Source organism: Rhipicephalus sanguineus, chromosome 8, assembly GCF_013339695.2.
Source record: "Rhipicephalus sanguineus isolate Rsan-2018 chromosome 8, BIME_Rsan_1.4, whole genome shotgun sequence".
Classification (NCBI taxonomy): Eukaryota; Metazoa; Arthropoda; class Arachnida; order Ixodida; family Ixodidae; genus Rhipicephalus; species Rhipicephalus sanguineus.
Window position 1 is genome coordinate 87,801,313 of NC_051183.1, and position 15,091 is coordinate 87,816,403.

The window sequence follows — 15,091 nt, forward strand, 5'->3', positions numbered from 1 at the left end:
GTTCCTCTTCGCGTTCCACGACGCGAGGTCGGTAGCATGCCCAGCGAACGCCAACGGAACGCGATCGTGCAAGTGCTCCGGCTTCGCATCGCCTCATGGTCCCCTTGAGCGGGAGATGGTGTAATTTTTTTTTGCCCACCTTCGTTGCTTCAAAAGCCGGTGATATTAATCTTGCTTAAATAAGTATCTAAGCAGCGCACAAAAGATAGCGTGTCGTACTCAAAACTGTAGTCATCAACATGCATATTTTCGCGCGTTCATATAGTACGTCGGCGTAATCTTAAACTATGGCTTGAGTTAGCTGGGGCAGCCCATAAATGAACCCGCAATAAACCTTCGGCTGGTATTCCGTGCTTGGCTCTGTCTTTAAAGGCCAACTCCGGCGATTTTTACATCTACATTTCCAAACTGTAATGTCTATATGTGTTACGCCCCACTATTGAAGTTCGAAAAAGGCAATCTACTTCTTTGCGCAAGAGGAAAAAATTTATTAAACTTGGATGAAACCACGACTTTTTTACAAGGATGCCCTTTAAACTTGTGGCGCCTAATTGATGTCTTTGCACCATTTAACATATGGGTAGTTACTGTCGCGTCCCGGACACTGGTAGTCGAACTCTTCTTCGCACTTTTTGTAAGTGCTATAGTAATGGTACTCTTTCCAAGCATGCAGCTCGCATCTCACGGTGCCTAGAAAAACAAAAAGACAGGAAAAATAAAGAAAATCACATTCTATAGGTAGAACAAACAAGCGTACTTGACACGTTTATAGCTCACTGTACTTTACTAATCGTCCGCTACGTTCACACACTACACAAAGGTGGAGTGTACTATTTATTTATTTATTTATTTATTTATTTATTTATTTATTTATTTATTTATTTATTGGTTTATGTTTATTTAGAGTATACTTCGGTCACGAAGGACCATGCAGGTGAGAAACTACAGAGTTGCAAATATATATGTACAAATGGAGCCATAAGGGACACGAACTCGCAGAGAAGGGAAACAAAGCAAACGTATCAGTGTATCTAGATGTAATAAAAGGAACAGGCGCTATCTGCCTAGGCAACAAAATAATACAGCTCATAGTAGGGTGTAACGCATAACAGTTGTAACAGAAAAAAAGAAAAGAAAGACAGAAACAACCCAACGTCCTCTCTCCAAAAATTGACACAGTCCATAATCGAGTACAAAACTTATAGCAACAGCAAAATAGAAAAAAATCAAACATAAAGGAAACTCTCCCCGAAATACATCGGGTGCGTAAACACAGAATTTGCAGATAATGAAATAACGCTGCATAAAAAAATATGTAGTTAAAAAATTTTAAAAAAATCCTGAAAAAGTAAAAAAAAGAAGCCACATCAGCTCTGAGTGGTGTACTGCCTTTAAAACCAGTTAGTGGCTCACTTTCGAAAGCATTTGCATATTCTAATGAAACAATTTTTTCAGGCAGTGAATTCCAATCGGGAACGGTTTGCGGAAAAAATGAGTACTGAAAAATATTAGTGCGCGTTTGATAAGGAAGTAAATTATGTGCATGCCAATTTCTCGACGTGCGCAAGAAAAATGGCTGAATATGCGCGCACATTCACATTGAGTCGTCTTTCACGCTACCTGCTGGTGATGCTGTATGTTCAGTCCATCTTGTTTATTATATTCAATTTCTGTATGGCATATTGCAACGTGTTTTCGGACGTTTGGAGAGATGTGGACAGCGTTTCTATTTTTAGATTTGACAAACTTTATAGTATCGTGGATTAATCATACTTTCTGTATGTAATAATACGCAATGTTTCCTGTTTACTGTGTGGTAATTCCTAAAATGCCGTACTCTTCACGAACGGTCCTAATATGATGGTGTATGTGTCCATATATTAGCATGTTTAGGAAGCCCTAGTTTATGCGTTTAAGTTGGTGATGTTCTTATGTTTTTCACCTGTAAAACATGCATTCTGGTAAATGCAGAGACTGGAAATGGCTAGTACCGGTATCTATTTTTGAGTCACCGGACCTACAAATGGGAAGTTCCGTGACCCAAACGTAAATCTATACCGATCTCACGCGCTAACACATATAGACTAGGAAGTCTCAAAGATGGTGCCTTGTTTAAAATGAAGCAACCGCCAACATATTAATGCGGTCGATTGAGAGCATTCCCAGCATTTGAGGACACATGTACGTGGCCCCATCTCTCGGCGGCAGCATCGGTGTCCTGCCAGAATGGAGTAGAAGATAGCCGAAAAAAATAAATCTCTTGAAAAAAACTAGTTATCAAAAACGACTCTGGGTTATATGGAGCAGAGACCCACTGTAACATTTTGGTAAAATTGCAGTATCGCACTAAAAACCTGTGGCTTCCCAGGACAATTGAACACCGCCATTTCGAGACACATGGGGCCTCACTGTAAAATATGAAACACTTGGAAATGCCATGCGGGATGCAGTGCGACACTGTAATTTTACCAGAATGTTTAAGTAAATATCTGCTGTATAGAGCCGGGAGTTCTTTTTTTTTTAAACTAGCTTTGTTCAAGAGATATAATTGTTTCGCCTGTTTCCCATTCAGTTACGGCAGGCCGCCGTCGTTACCGACGAGAGATGACGCTGCGTGCACATGTCCACAAATCCTGGTCATGGCGGTTTATCGAATCAAATTTCGGCAATATTTATTGTTGACAGTGCCAATACAAGTGATGTTTCTAGTCCAGTGCGAAGAGATGAAAATACATTTGAACAGAAAGTACTGTTGGAGCCAATATGTCGCCACGCGGCCTTGCTTCGTCAAGGCCGCAACTGCCTTGAAGAAGGCCAATAATGGCTGCCCTGACGAAAACAAAGCCACTTATCCAAACGTTAACTCTAGCGACAATACTCTTCGAGGACATTTCGTGTTTTCATGGCGTCAAGTTTTATCTACTCGGGAACTTCTGTCTCGTTACTGCATATAACTACTGTATAAACACAAGAAATTGAGCATCAAAGTGGAAATGACGTTCGTGTGGCATGAGAGTGAGGCAGATGGGGCCGACACATAAAAGGGAGCATGAATGTAAGTTAGGAACGAAGTTTCTTCCTTCCGCCCTTTTGGAGAAGAGAATGTGCAGTTTAATGCAGATGTGAGGTGGCGTGTGTTCTTAAGAAAAGACCAAAGGTAACAGCGTTGGCATTCGCAAATAGAGGTCAGTGCGTAGAATCATAGGTTACGTAAGAAGTAGACAGTCGCCTGATGGTCGTTGTTAGGCTGCGGACAATACCACAAAGAAAGCTGAGTTGTGCGTCGTTTCAACCGAAAAAAAAAGCCGACAGAAAATGAATTTTTGACCAAACGCTTAGGGGTGTGTATGACAACAAAATGACGTCTAGAGTGCATCAAAACCTGCATCTAAAAATTGTAGACTGACGTTGCTGAAAAAATAACTTGCAGTCACTTACGGTACCTTCCCGTATAAAATAAGCAGTGAGCCCACGCAACACACTTTAAGAAAGAGACAACAAATTTGAGCAAAACTGAAAGCACAGAAATGTAAAAGTCGTAGATAGTATATCGAGCAAAAATGGAAGTACAAAAATATAAAAGTCATAGATGGTCACTATGTGGGCTCGGACAGAACATTCTTGGCCCAGCGAACATACCAGAATAATCCTGGAATGTCAGCACGGCACAGTGGGCACTTCCATCATAGAAATGAAAGTTGTAATTTCTTTGCATGGTGCGGTCTGGAAAATACGAATCACCATTCTTTTTCACACAGGATGTATGCGATGTACACAGACACCTATTCGCGCGATCAGTATGATACGTACGCATGCAGTAGGATGTCTAAATACAGTTACCATGCCTCCCTGCCGTATATTGTGTGGATAAATACACCACGCCATCAGGTCCTGTGCTAGTAGTAAAGATTAACACATATAGGATGAGGCGTTATGTTCCCGGATTACAACTTTGCCCGGTGCAACTGAGCAGTCGTCAAATATAACGGGATTTAACGCATTAGCAATGCGAGCGTAGAAAGCGTAGCGAATAATTTTCTTGCCCTATGTCTGTAGGCTTAGTTACGTATTTCAGGGGTATTGGTGTTTCTGTTCCGAAGTGGGAGCGGCCCGCAAGGTGCTATGGCGCGTTTCTAGGGACCAAAATAAAGTATATTGATCCATCCATCATCCATCGAATGAAGCTGTGTCGATTTAGTAGCAATATTGGCTAATATGTAATGCATTTAAGGCAGCCCACCTTTTTACACTTTTGTAGCAACAAGCATACAAGGTGAACATGCCCTGTAACAGTTCTACGGTAAACACCGGTGACGCGGGATCATGATACCATTGCTTGTTGCAGCCCCCTATTTTGGCAAACACGATACCGCATGGTGCGCGTAACATGCTGTAGGAACTTCACCGCACCACAAATATTGATACCTATAACGCATATGCTACTGTCAAACAAATTTTACTTGCAGATATTTGTTGGAATAAATAAGTAAGTTTGTTGGATCGTAATCACCTTTACTTTGTCTGTGCAAGTTAATAAACATAAGCTTATTTTCACAGCTTGAATCACCTTTTGAGTGGTCTATTGTATAAAACGATTGATTCTGTTTTATTCCTGAGAACAGATCGATATAGCTGAAAGAATCACTCACAAAAATTCTTGGAAATACCTCGATAGAACTCTGAAACCACGGGCCTCAACGATTTAGGCTCCAATGCACTTTGTAAGGCTGTTTCTCGGCTAAGCTGTAGTATCATCAGATTCGACAACAACCGTGCGACGTAGCTCGCATAATATTATTCAATAATTTATTTATTCCCACCATTACACTGTTGATGGAGGGAATTATGCAATGCACGGCATGATATGACTGGTAGAGAGAACACTAAATACACTTTGCCATTATGTTAATGGTAGCAAGATTGCGAGTTGGGCTCGTCGGTTTATGTTGATCTTTCAAAAAGTGGGTTGAAGTGCACCGAAAAACGTGGACATTGTACTCTGCGAGAGTCGTGACTGTCCAGTGCCTTATCATACTCCGCACCACCTCGTGCCACAATCACAAAACCGATGAAATTTGCTGAGGAGCAGACTCTTCTTTTAGATATCAACATTTAATTGTGTAGCTCCCTCTTTTGTACGCTACAGCTCCCACTTGTCGACAAATGCAATTGATGTACTCGTTTCAGTCTACAAAAACACAAATGTCTTCTTACATAAAGCGCAGTTTACTTAAACATCTCGAGCTATATTTCTTCTTGCGGGAACGTTTGATGTGTTCCTCGTGGTGAAAAGCCACATCCATTGCCAAAGAACCACTTCGAAAATTCGCGTTTGAATATCTCTAGTTATACGAATCTTCATCACAACGCTTCCAAATTCGACGTTTAATATGTACTGCAATGTCATTTGCTGAGATGTAGTGCTTGGAAAACACAACAGAGAAAAAAAGAACGTCTTACTGCTTTTTACAAACGCCGACATTACAGGTGCTACATCGGTTGGGATGTATGCTGACTGTAGCGTGGCCTGCACTTCGTACCTGTGGAACGAACGACGACATACAAGTTTAAACAAATCATGACTACGTAGACCCTGAAAATCTACACAAACGCACACGCACACATTATATATATATATATATATATATATATATATATATATATATATATATATATATATATATATATATATATTGTAAAGGCGTTTATTGACGGCGACGATGCACGACAGTCACGACGAAGCGCAGACTCTCACGAGCACGAGGAGCTCTTCGTCTCCGAGAAGAGACGAAGAGGGCGACCCACTAGAAGGCGCTGAAGAGGACGGCCCATTACAACGTTCCAATGCTTCTCGACAATTACCCCGGGTACGAAAAGGGAGCCGTCCGGCGACCTAGCAGCTGGTCACTATGAGCGGGTCATGGTAGGGCCTGAGGCGCTCCACGTTGACAATGTCGCGCCCTCGACGGCGCATGTCGGAAGATGGGTCGATGGGTTCAATCAGGTAGTTGACCGGGGATGTGCATTCGACGACACGGTAGGGGCCTTCGTATTTGGGCAGCAGTTTCGAAGAGAGGCCAGTTGCAGTGGTAGGGACCGAAAGCCACACGAGTGCTCCAGGTAGGAACGTGGGTGCAGAAGTGTTGGTCTCACCGCGGATGCTTTTCTGCAGCTCTTGGTCCTGCGTAGTAAAGGTCTTCGCAAGCTCGCGACACTCCTCAGCAAGTCTGGCTGTGGCAGAAATAGGCGCACACTCAGATCGATCCGGCTTGTATGGAAGGATTGTGTCGATTGTGTGCGACGGGTGCCTGCCGTACAATAGGAAAAATGGTGAGAAACCAGTGGTGCTTTGAGGGGCGGTATTGTAGGCGTAGGTGACGAAAGGTAGAATGGAATCCCAATTTGTGTGATCGGCGGCGACATACATCGAGAGCATGTCTCCGAGCGTGCGGTTAAAGCGTTCCGTGAGCCCATTCGTCTGCGGGTGGTAAGCAGTAGTTTTGCGGTGAACAACGTTGCACTCTTTGAGGATGGCTTCGACGACTTCCGACAGGAAGACACGGCCTCGATCGCTGAGCAGCTCCTGGGGTGGACCGTGGCGCAGCATGAACCGGCGCAGCAGAAAGGAGGCTACATCGCGCGCTGTAGCCGCTGGGAGGGCGGCAGTTTCGGCGTATCGCGTAAGGTGGTCTACAGCGACGATGGCCCAGCGGTTACCAGCCGAAGTCAGAGGGAGTGGCCCATACAAATCGATGCCAACGCGCCCAAACGACCGGTCAGGGCAAGGTAAAGGCTGCAGACCTGCTGGTGACTGGTGCGTTGAAGTTTTGCGGCGCTGACAATCGATACAGGAGCGAACGAACTTCTGCACGTAGCGGTACATGCCTCGCCAAAAGTACCGTTGGCGAATGCGGTGGTATGTTTTCGATACCCCAGAGTGCGCACACTGCGGATCAGCGTGGAACGATTCGCATATTTCAGAACGCAGACTGCGGGGTATTTACCAGTAGCCACTGGCGGCCGTCGGCGTTGTAATTGCGTCGGTGGAGGAGGTCGTCGCGAATGGCGAAATGGTGGGCTTGACGACGCAACTCGCCACGGCCCGAAGCTTGGCCGGATCGGGAAGGATTCCGTCCTTGGACACGACGTAGCCTAGGATTGTCAGCTGCCGTGCTGCAAATCGGCACTTCTTCAGGTTCAGTTGGAGGCCGGCGTTGGTCAAACGCGTCAAAACATGCCGCAGACGTTGAAGATGCGTAGAGAAGTCCGGAGCGAAAACGACGACGTCGTCCAGGTAACACAAGCACGTGTGCCATTTCAAGTTGCGCAGAACGGTGTCCATCATGCGCTCGAAGGTCGCCGGCGCATTGCACAGACCAAACGGCATGACGTTGAACTCGTACAAGCCGTCGGGCGTGACAAAGGCTGTCTTCGGTCGAGCGTCATCAGCCATAGGTACTTGCCAGTGCCCCGAGCGCAAAAAGAGAGATGAAAAGTATTCTGCTCCTTGGAGGCTGTCAATTGCGTCGTCGATTCGCGGCAGCGGATAAACATCCTTGCGAGTGATCTTGTTGAGCCGTCGGTAGTCCACGCAGAACCGCACGGAACCGTCCTTCTTCGCAACGAGAACAACGGGAGACGCCCATGGGCTGTCCGAGGGCAGAATAACGTCGCGTCGAAGCATATCGTCCACTTGCTCATTAATTACCCGACGTTCTGTGGGAGACACGCGATATGGACGTTGCTGCAGTGGCAGCTGGGCGCCAGTGTCGATGCGATGCGTAACGGCGGAAGTGCGGCCGAGAGAAGTTTGAGCGACATCGAAAGAAGAGCGAAATTCGTCCAATAGGCCCAGAAGCTGGGAGCGCTGGACCGGTGTAAGATCGTCAGCAATGGAGGAACCAAAGACATCAGCGGGTGATGAACCAGACGTCGAAAGAGCGCCGAGCGTACTGGAACTGCGGCAGTGCATTTCATCTGGTTCGTCCATAACTTGTGCGTCTTCGAGGGGTTCCACGCTGCCGAGACATTCCCCTCGGACCAACGTAACACTGTACGGAGATGGGTTGATAACAAAAATTGACGTACTGCCCTGAGTGACTTGCACGGTCGCGAAAGGCACCAGCATGCCTTTCGTCGTGCAAACACGGTCAGATGGCGAGAGAAGTGCAACGGTGTCGGAGAGACTGGCGCAGTACACTGACACCGCCGTCGACGAGTTTGCAGGCACCTTGGTGTCGTCTTTGACAAGTACCTTGCCCGCAGCCGATGGACTGTCTGCCGGCGCCAATTCACAGAAGGGTGAGAGCTCTATTTCGGCTGGTGCGCAATGAATGACGGCGTCGTGGCGGGAGAGAAAATCCCATCCTAGGATGACGTCGTGAGAGCAGGCAGGAATTATGATCAATTCGACGGCGTACAGAGCATCCTGAATAATGACGCGAGCTGTGCACACCGTTGTTGGGTGAATACTTTGGGCGCTGGCTGTACGGAGGGAGAGCCCGGAAAGCGGCGTCGTCACTTTTCGCAGTAATCGGCTAAACTTGGCGTCTATAACGGATACGGCGGCTCCAGTGTCGATAAGGGCAGATGCGCGAACACTGTCCACAAATACGTCAATCACGTTCGAGGGGCTTCGCTGAGGGCTTTCGCAGTTCGATAGCGTCGCAGCCCTTGCCTCGTGGACTGCGACGACTAGTTTTCCTGGTCGCGTGAGCCCGAACGTGGCCGCATCGGCGACAGTGAGCGACGTCGTGGAGACGGTGAACGGCGGGTAGATGGTGCGGGGCGGGACGTCGGTGACATAGGCGGCGCTTGGTCATAGTAAGGGCTGCTTGATGAGCTGGTCAGGGTTGATGCGACCCGAGGCGGCTGCACGCGATTGCAGTAGCGTGCGACGTGACCGGCGCAACCGCACGCAAAGCAAATGGGGCGGTTGTCGGAAGTGCGCCAGCGGTTCGCGGGTCCCATCCATGTCGCAGAACGGGATGGACGAGGCGGCTGCTGATATGGGTGCATTGTGGGCAGCAGTCGGGGCCTGGGGACGACGTCGACGTATGTAGGCGGCACAGCCGCGTCGAAGGCCTGTGGTCCGACGACGGCTTCGGCGTAACTCCGCGGGCCAGTCACAGGAATCGCTGGGGGCGGCCTGGCTACAGCTTGCGCGTAGCTTAGTGGTGCAGGCACTAGAGGCGGCTGGTGGTATTCGGGAATGACCTCCGCGATTTCTTGCTGAATCGCTCGGCGGAGAGGAGGCAGAAGTGTAGTCGGCGGCTGGTCAACATGCTGCGGTGGAGTGAAAGCCAGTAGAGAGACCTGGCGGGCAATTTCCTCACGCACGAACGACTTGATTTCGGCGAGCAAGGTGGATTGGTCAGGAATTGCCGACAAGCCTGCGAGATCAGCATCGCGTGATGGCGGTCGACGGGTCATCAAGCGCTGCCGGCGCAGCTCCTCGTAGCTTTGGCACAGGGTAATGACCTCTGCCACTGTGCGAGGGTTTTTGGCCAGCAGCATAGTGAAGGCATCGTCGTCGATGCCTTTCAGAACATTCCTGATTCTGTCAGACTCCGACATGCTCGCGTCGGCTTTCTTGCACAGGTCAAGGATGTCCTCGATGTAGCTCGTGAACGATTCCCCTGCCTGCTGAGCTCGTTCACGTAAGCGCTGTTCGGCTTGAAGCTTACGAACGGCAGGGCGGCCAAACACGTTGACGATGGCGGTCTTGAAATCGGACCACATCGGGAAATCGGATGCATGGTTGTTGTACCACATGCCTGCCACACCCGCGAGGTAGAAAACCAAGTTGGTCAGCTGGCCTGCTTCGTCCCATTTGTTGGGGACGCTCACACGCTCGTAGATCGCGAGCCAGTCCTCGACGTCGGTGCCATCCGCGCCGGTGAAGACAGGAGGGTCGCGGATACGGGGGACACCGGGACAAGCGGTCGGGGCAGGAGGCGGCGTTTGCAGAGCGGCGTCTTGCGGCATGGTAGATGGCACGGTACGGGATCGGAGCTCCAGGGGCATCGAATGGAGACCGAAGTTGTGGTGACGGTACAGCACCTCCACCACTTTGTAAAGGCGTTTATTGACAGCTGAATTGACGGCGACGATGCACGACAGTCACGACGAAGCGCAGACTCTCACGAGCACTAGGAGCTCTTCGTCTCCGAGAAGAGACGAAGAGGGCGACCCACTAGAAGGCGCTGAAGAGGACGGCCCATTACAACGTTCCAATGCTTCTCGACAATATATATATATATATATATATATATATATATATATATATATATATATATATATATATATATATATATATATATATATATCAAGGTAACAAAACAATGTAATAATATAAAGTGCAGGCGCAGGCATTCCACGTTTCTGTGGGGCTTCGTGTTTTTCAAGAGGGCTGTCAACAGGTAGGGTGGCTGAACTTATACACGTTCACTGTGAGAGAAGTGCAAGCTAAGAGTTACATTGTAATAGCAGGAAGATGATCACTGCACCCACAGAAAAAGGAAACGCCAGGCCTGCGCGGAACACGCAGCACAGTCGCGGCAAAAGCTGTAAGAGCGGGCTTTCTATAGAGCCCGTACGCGTGGTTATTTTGCTCTTACACCACGCTTTATAACATACGCTAACGCGATTTCGGGTACGGAATCACGCCTGTGTGTGTTTTTTGCAAATGAGTTTAACGCAGGGCTGTATATATATATATATATATATATATATATATATATATAAGTATGAGAGGTGGCACTTCAAGAAACTTCATTTATTACGTCGACGTTTCGGTCAGAGCCTGCCCTTTCTCAAGACGAAATGTTCGTGCATATTTCCGTGTTTATATGGACATCAAATGAGAGGGGAAGGAGGTGACAGAGCGAGAGAAGGAGCGGGAGGGGAAAAGTTTGCTTAGGGCCCATCAGGAGCGAGGAGTAACACGCCGCCGCCGACAGCGGAGTGCTTCGCGAGAGAGCTTATACTTATGCGTCGGCTATTACTCATCGTTAAAATTCGTCGCTCTATTCTGTCCCGTAGGGCTGGACGAAGAGCCGGCTGAAGTTAAAAACAGCCGGTGTGCGATTCAAAAAGGCCGACCGGAGGAAAAAAAAAAGAGGGGGGGGGGGGTTTAAGAGGGTGTCGGTGAGCACTGTTGACGCGGCGTATTGTACTTTTGGGCCATGCCGAAAGAGTCTTGTATACCATCTGACTTGTTGCCGAGCCTGCTCGTTTGTCTGATAAACGACGCCCGCTTCCAAAGCGAGAACGAACACGTTGAGTGACATTAGCGACTTCCGTTCAAGGATCTACAGAAGGGGAAAAAACAAAGAAGGTAGGGGCAAGAAGGAAGAGGGGGGCGGGCTTCCACTTGCTGCTCTTTCCAAGCGCTGCACAATACAAAGCAGGGGAAGGTAAAACAATACAAAGCAGGGGAAGGTAAAAGACGGCACACATGAAAGGGTGAAAAACACTGCAGGTATGGATCACCGAAGGCATTGGCTTACACATGCATCTTTGCTGCGTATTTTGTTGGGATGATAGTTTCATTCAAAGTACTATTTGTGCTTTAAGGCACGCAAAACAGGAAGAGCACCCGGATGTTCATTTATTCCATGTTCAACGGTGTTGAATTTGTGCATTAAGCATGCTTCACGGCTGTTCACGTTCTCTATGAGAGTGGAACGTTCCTTGGAGTAGTGTTACTTTAATGGAATCGAAACTGTGACCTTCTGACTTAATATGTTTGGAAAGGGAAGGTTCGGTAGTGTGTTCACATGCGAGCGGTGGTTGTTGAATCTAATTCGAAAAGGTGTATCAGTTTGTCCAACGTATTGTTTAGCGCAGATTCCACATTCCAACAGCTAGACAACGTTTGGGGAGTCGCAGTTGAGGTCACCACGTATGATGTGTGTAAAACTACCATGCGTACTTTCAGCTATCGTCGTTGTTTGCATGTGCTTGTACACCTGACATCTACTTTTCCCGCAGGGATGACAGCCAACTTGTCCTGTTCTTTTTGTTTTAGAGTGTACTACATAGTCCCTCACATTTTTCGGGCGTCTGTATACCACCCGCGGCGGGACAGTGAAGAGCTTTTTGAGGCGGTCGCTTTGTTCAATGATATTGAAATGCTTTTTGAGAATTTTGTTAACATTCGGCGCGTTACTAGTGAATGTAAGAATTAGGTTGCCTCGTTCCCCTTTGCTTTCTTTGTTCTGATTGTGTAGAATTGGGTGGCGGTTCAGATTCGCTGCTTTTTGAATCGCGTCGTCGATGATTGGAGGTGGATAATGCTGCTTTATAAGGACGTTACGTAGACGGTCCGTGTTCTCTTTGAAGTCCTTTGTTTCAGAGCATATTCTCCTAAATCGGTGTGCCTGGGTGTATGGGATGCTGGTTTTGCAATGCCGCGGATGACAGCTCTTGAAGTGGAGGTATTGTTGCGCGTCTGTTGGCTTCCTGTAAACACTAGTTATCAATTTACCCCCTTCCACCCTTACGTTATCAAGAAAGTTAATTTCAGTTCTAGAATAAGTATGCGTGAAAGAAATGTTTTTATGAACGTTGTTAAATGCATCAATAAATTTAATTAGTTGTTCTTCAGTGCCCGTCCAAATAAGAAAGATGTCATCCAGGTACCGCTTATAGAAGGCGGGGCCCGTGGGATATGTTGACAGAAAACTGGATTCGATCTCGTGCATCAATATATTGGCATAGTTCGGCGCCATTCTTGTTCCCGTCGCCGTTCCATTTATTTGAAGAAAATATTGGTTGTCGAATTCGAAGCTGTTTAATTCGAGGACGATCTTGGCTAGTGTTTCAAGGACAATCGGGCGTGGAGAAGAGGCCGGTGCATTTTCCCTGTAGGATTTCACAGGTGCCTGAATGCCATCATCATGTGGTATGTTTGTGTATAGTGACGTGACGTCTAGTGTGACAAGAAAAGCACCTTCCATTATTGTAAGATTTTCAATTTCTCTCAAGAAGTGGTTTGTGTCAAGCAGGTACGATGGATGCCGAGGCGGAAAGTCCCTAATCAAGAAATCAATGTAGCTAGATATTGGTTCAGTAAGTGTCCCCGTTCCTAATATTATAGGTCTTCCAGGGTTGCTTTTTTGTGTATTTTTGGTAGCATGTAGAAACGTCCAGGTGTGGCGCGAGCGGGAATGAGTGATTGGCAGAGCTTGATGCCTATTGCACCCTGTTTTGCGAGGTCCTGGAGGGTCGCAGTAATGAATTCTTTGTGCTGTTTTGCTGGGTCATAATCAAGGGGTTTATAGAATTTCCTGTCCTGCAATTGCCGTACGCCTTCTTTGATGTAGTCCTCCTTGTTGAGAACGACTATTCCACCGCCCTTATCAGCTGGTTTTATAACAATGTCCTCACGATTGCCTAGCGCTAAAAGTGATTCCTGCTCCTTTCTAGACAAGTTAGAGGTGCCGCGTTTACTAGCCTTATAAGCTTCTATAATGTCCCTTTCTACCGCTTCAATGTATATATGTAAGTGTTTGTCTCTCTGGGCGTCCGGAGTCCACTGTCTCCCTGTGGCGTGATGGAATTCTGGTTTTCTATTCTGTGATTGGTTGGAGAAGAATTCTGCTAAGCGTAAATTTCGTGCAAAATTATCAAGGTCCCTTAATAGTGCAAATTCTGCGTATCTTCCATTATTTGGACAGAATGTAAGTCCGCGAGACAATACTGAGCGCTCATCCGTGGTGAGATCGGTGTCGGATAAGTTGATGATGTTTTCGCCCGCATTCTTATAATCTTTTTGATGTCTGGGTAAGCTTGTTGAGTTAGTTTGGTTTTTTATTGTGGCAGCCTAATGTTGGTACAGGTGGCGTGTCTGTGTGAGTTGATGCCCTGTGTGATGTAATGCCATCGCGAGTTAGTTTTTTAGATTTCATAGCGGCTATATTATCAGCTAGATTTCTTTCGAAAATAACTAGTTCTGTGGCCTGTGATGCGGAAAGGGTACCCATATCCCTAGCCCGACGTTCTTCGACCCTCAGCGACAGCAGCGTCTTCTCACAATGTTCAGCTAATAATTTGGTTAGATCCAGTGAGGCCGAATTCAGAATGTTTTTCCATGTTATGATTTCAGTCGGGGATAGATTATGCATAGCTGGAGTCAGCGATACGCGCAAGCCTCTCGGTGGAACACCAGCTTCTATATATGTTTTGAGCGTCTTGACATGAAGGTCATGCCGTACGCGCTTATCTACCAATTTTCTAATTTTGAGAAAGCTTAACGAATTTTCATGTGAAGAAGTCGCTGCAGAGTCTGAGGGCGAGGGTATCGGGTGGATTGCACGGCCATTATATCAATCCGCGGGAACGCGACGAGCAGAGCCACAATGCCTCCGGAGATCATACCTGTTAGTAATTTGAGTTGTGCAGGCGTTAATCTTCGGTCTCTGCATCGATGAGGTGCAGACGTTCGTCCTGGGTCCCTGCAGCGATGGGGTGGTTTCGAGGTGTTCTGTAGCCTGTGGGTGGCCGGTAGCATTCAGCTCGGTAGTGTCGTTTGGCGTGCACCGGTATTTAAATGTTGGTTCCTCGGCCAATGGTTGAGGTTCCGGAGAGGCCTCACTGCTTCCCTCGTTGCGGTGATGGGAAGCAGGCGCTGCTGGGAGTCGAGTTGTTGTTCTCGGGTGGCGTTCCGCATTGCTATGTGCCGCCGATAGGTCGCCGAGAGTTGCCCTGATGGAATCCGACTTTGCCTTGGGGGAGTGTGTCGCAGGCGGTTTTGCGGGAGGTGCTGCTGCAGTCCGTGCTCGAATTTTAGGCCTTGCCCCAGTCGACCGGTAGCCTTCGGTGTCATTGCCCTTGGGTCGCTGGCAAGCCGCCTGCGCGTAGCTCGCAGTGACTGGCTGATCTGTACATTCCGCGGGTACTGCGCAGTCCCGCCAATCTGCCACAACGGGTCCCTGCACTTGTAGGAGGAGGTTGTATATTTTCCATGCCAGCAAAGACACGCCACCAAAGCCCGGGTGTACTCCGTCGGCTGCTAGCACCATCCCGGTGGGAAGTGGTAGAGTTGATGGTCCAGGAAGAACACACCTTCCTCTCGACGGCAAAAATC

At 47.8% G+C, this 15,091-nt stretch overlaps 1 protein-coding gene across 2 annotated transcripts in view; it reads right to left on the reverse strand.

Annotated features, from left to right (window-relative positions):
* Nucleotides 1-470: 470 nt before the first annotated feature.
* LOC119402887 (uncharacterized) overlaps nucleotides 471-15,091 on the reverse strand; it is a 34,462-nt gene continuing 19,841 nt past the window's right edge. The window contains exons 3-5 of one of the 2 annotated variants that reach the window (XM_037669929.2): nucleotides 5,461-5,540; nucleotides 3,640-3,723; nucleotides 471-690 (exon numbers count right to left, since the gene is read on the reverse strand). In XM_037669929.2, the coding sequence (XP_037525857.1) occupies nucleotides 548-690; nucleotides 3,640-3,723; nucleotides 5,461-5,540 (307 nt within the window). In that variant the 3' untranslated portion in view covers nucleotides 471-547. The remainder of the gene's footprint in view (nucleotides 691-3,639; nucleotides 3,724-5,460; nucleotides 5,541-15,091) is intronic. The other variant, XM_037669930.2, reaches the window with a different exon arrangement.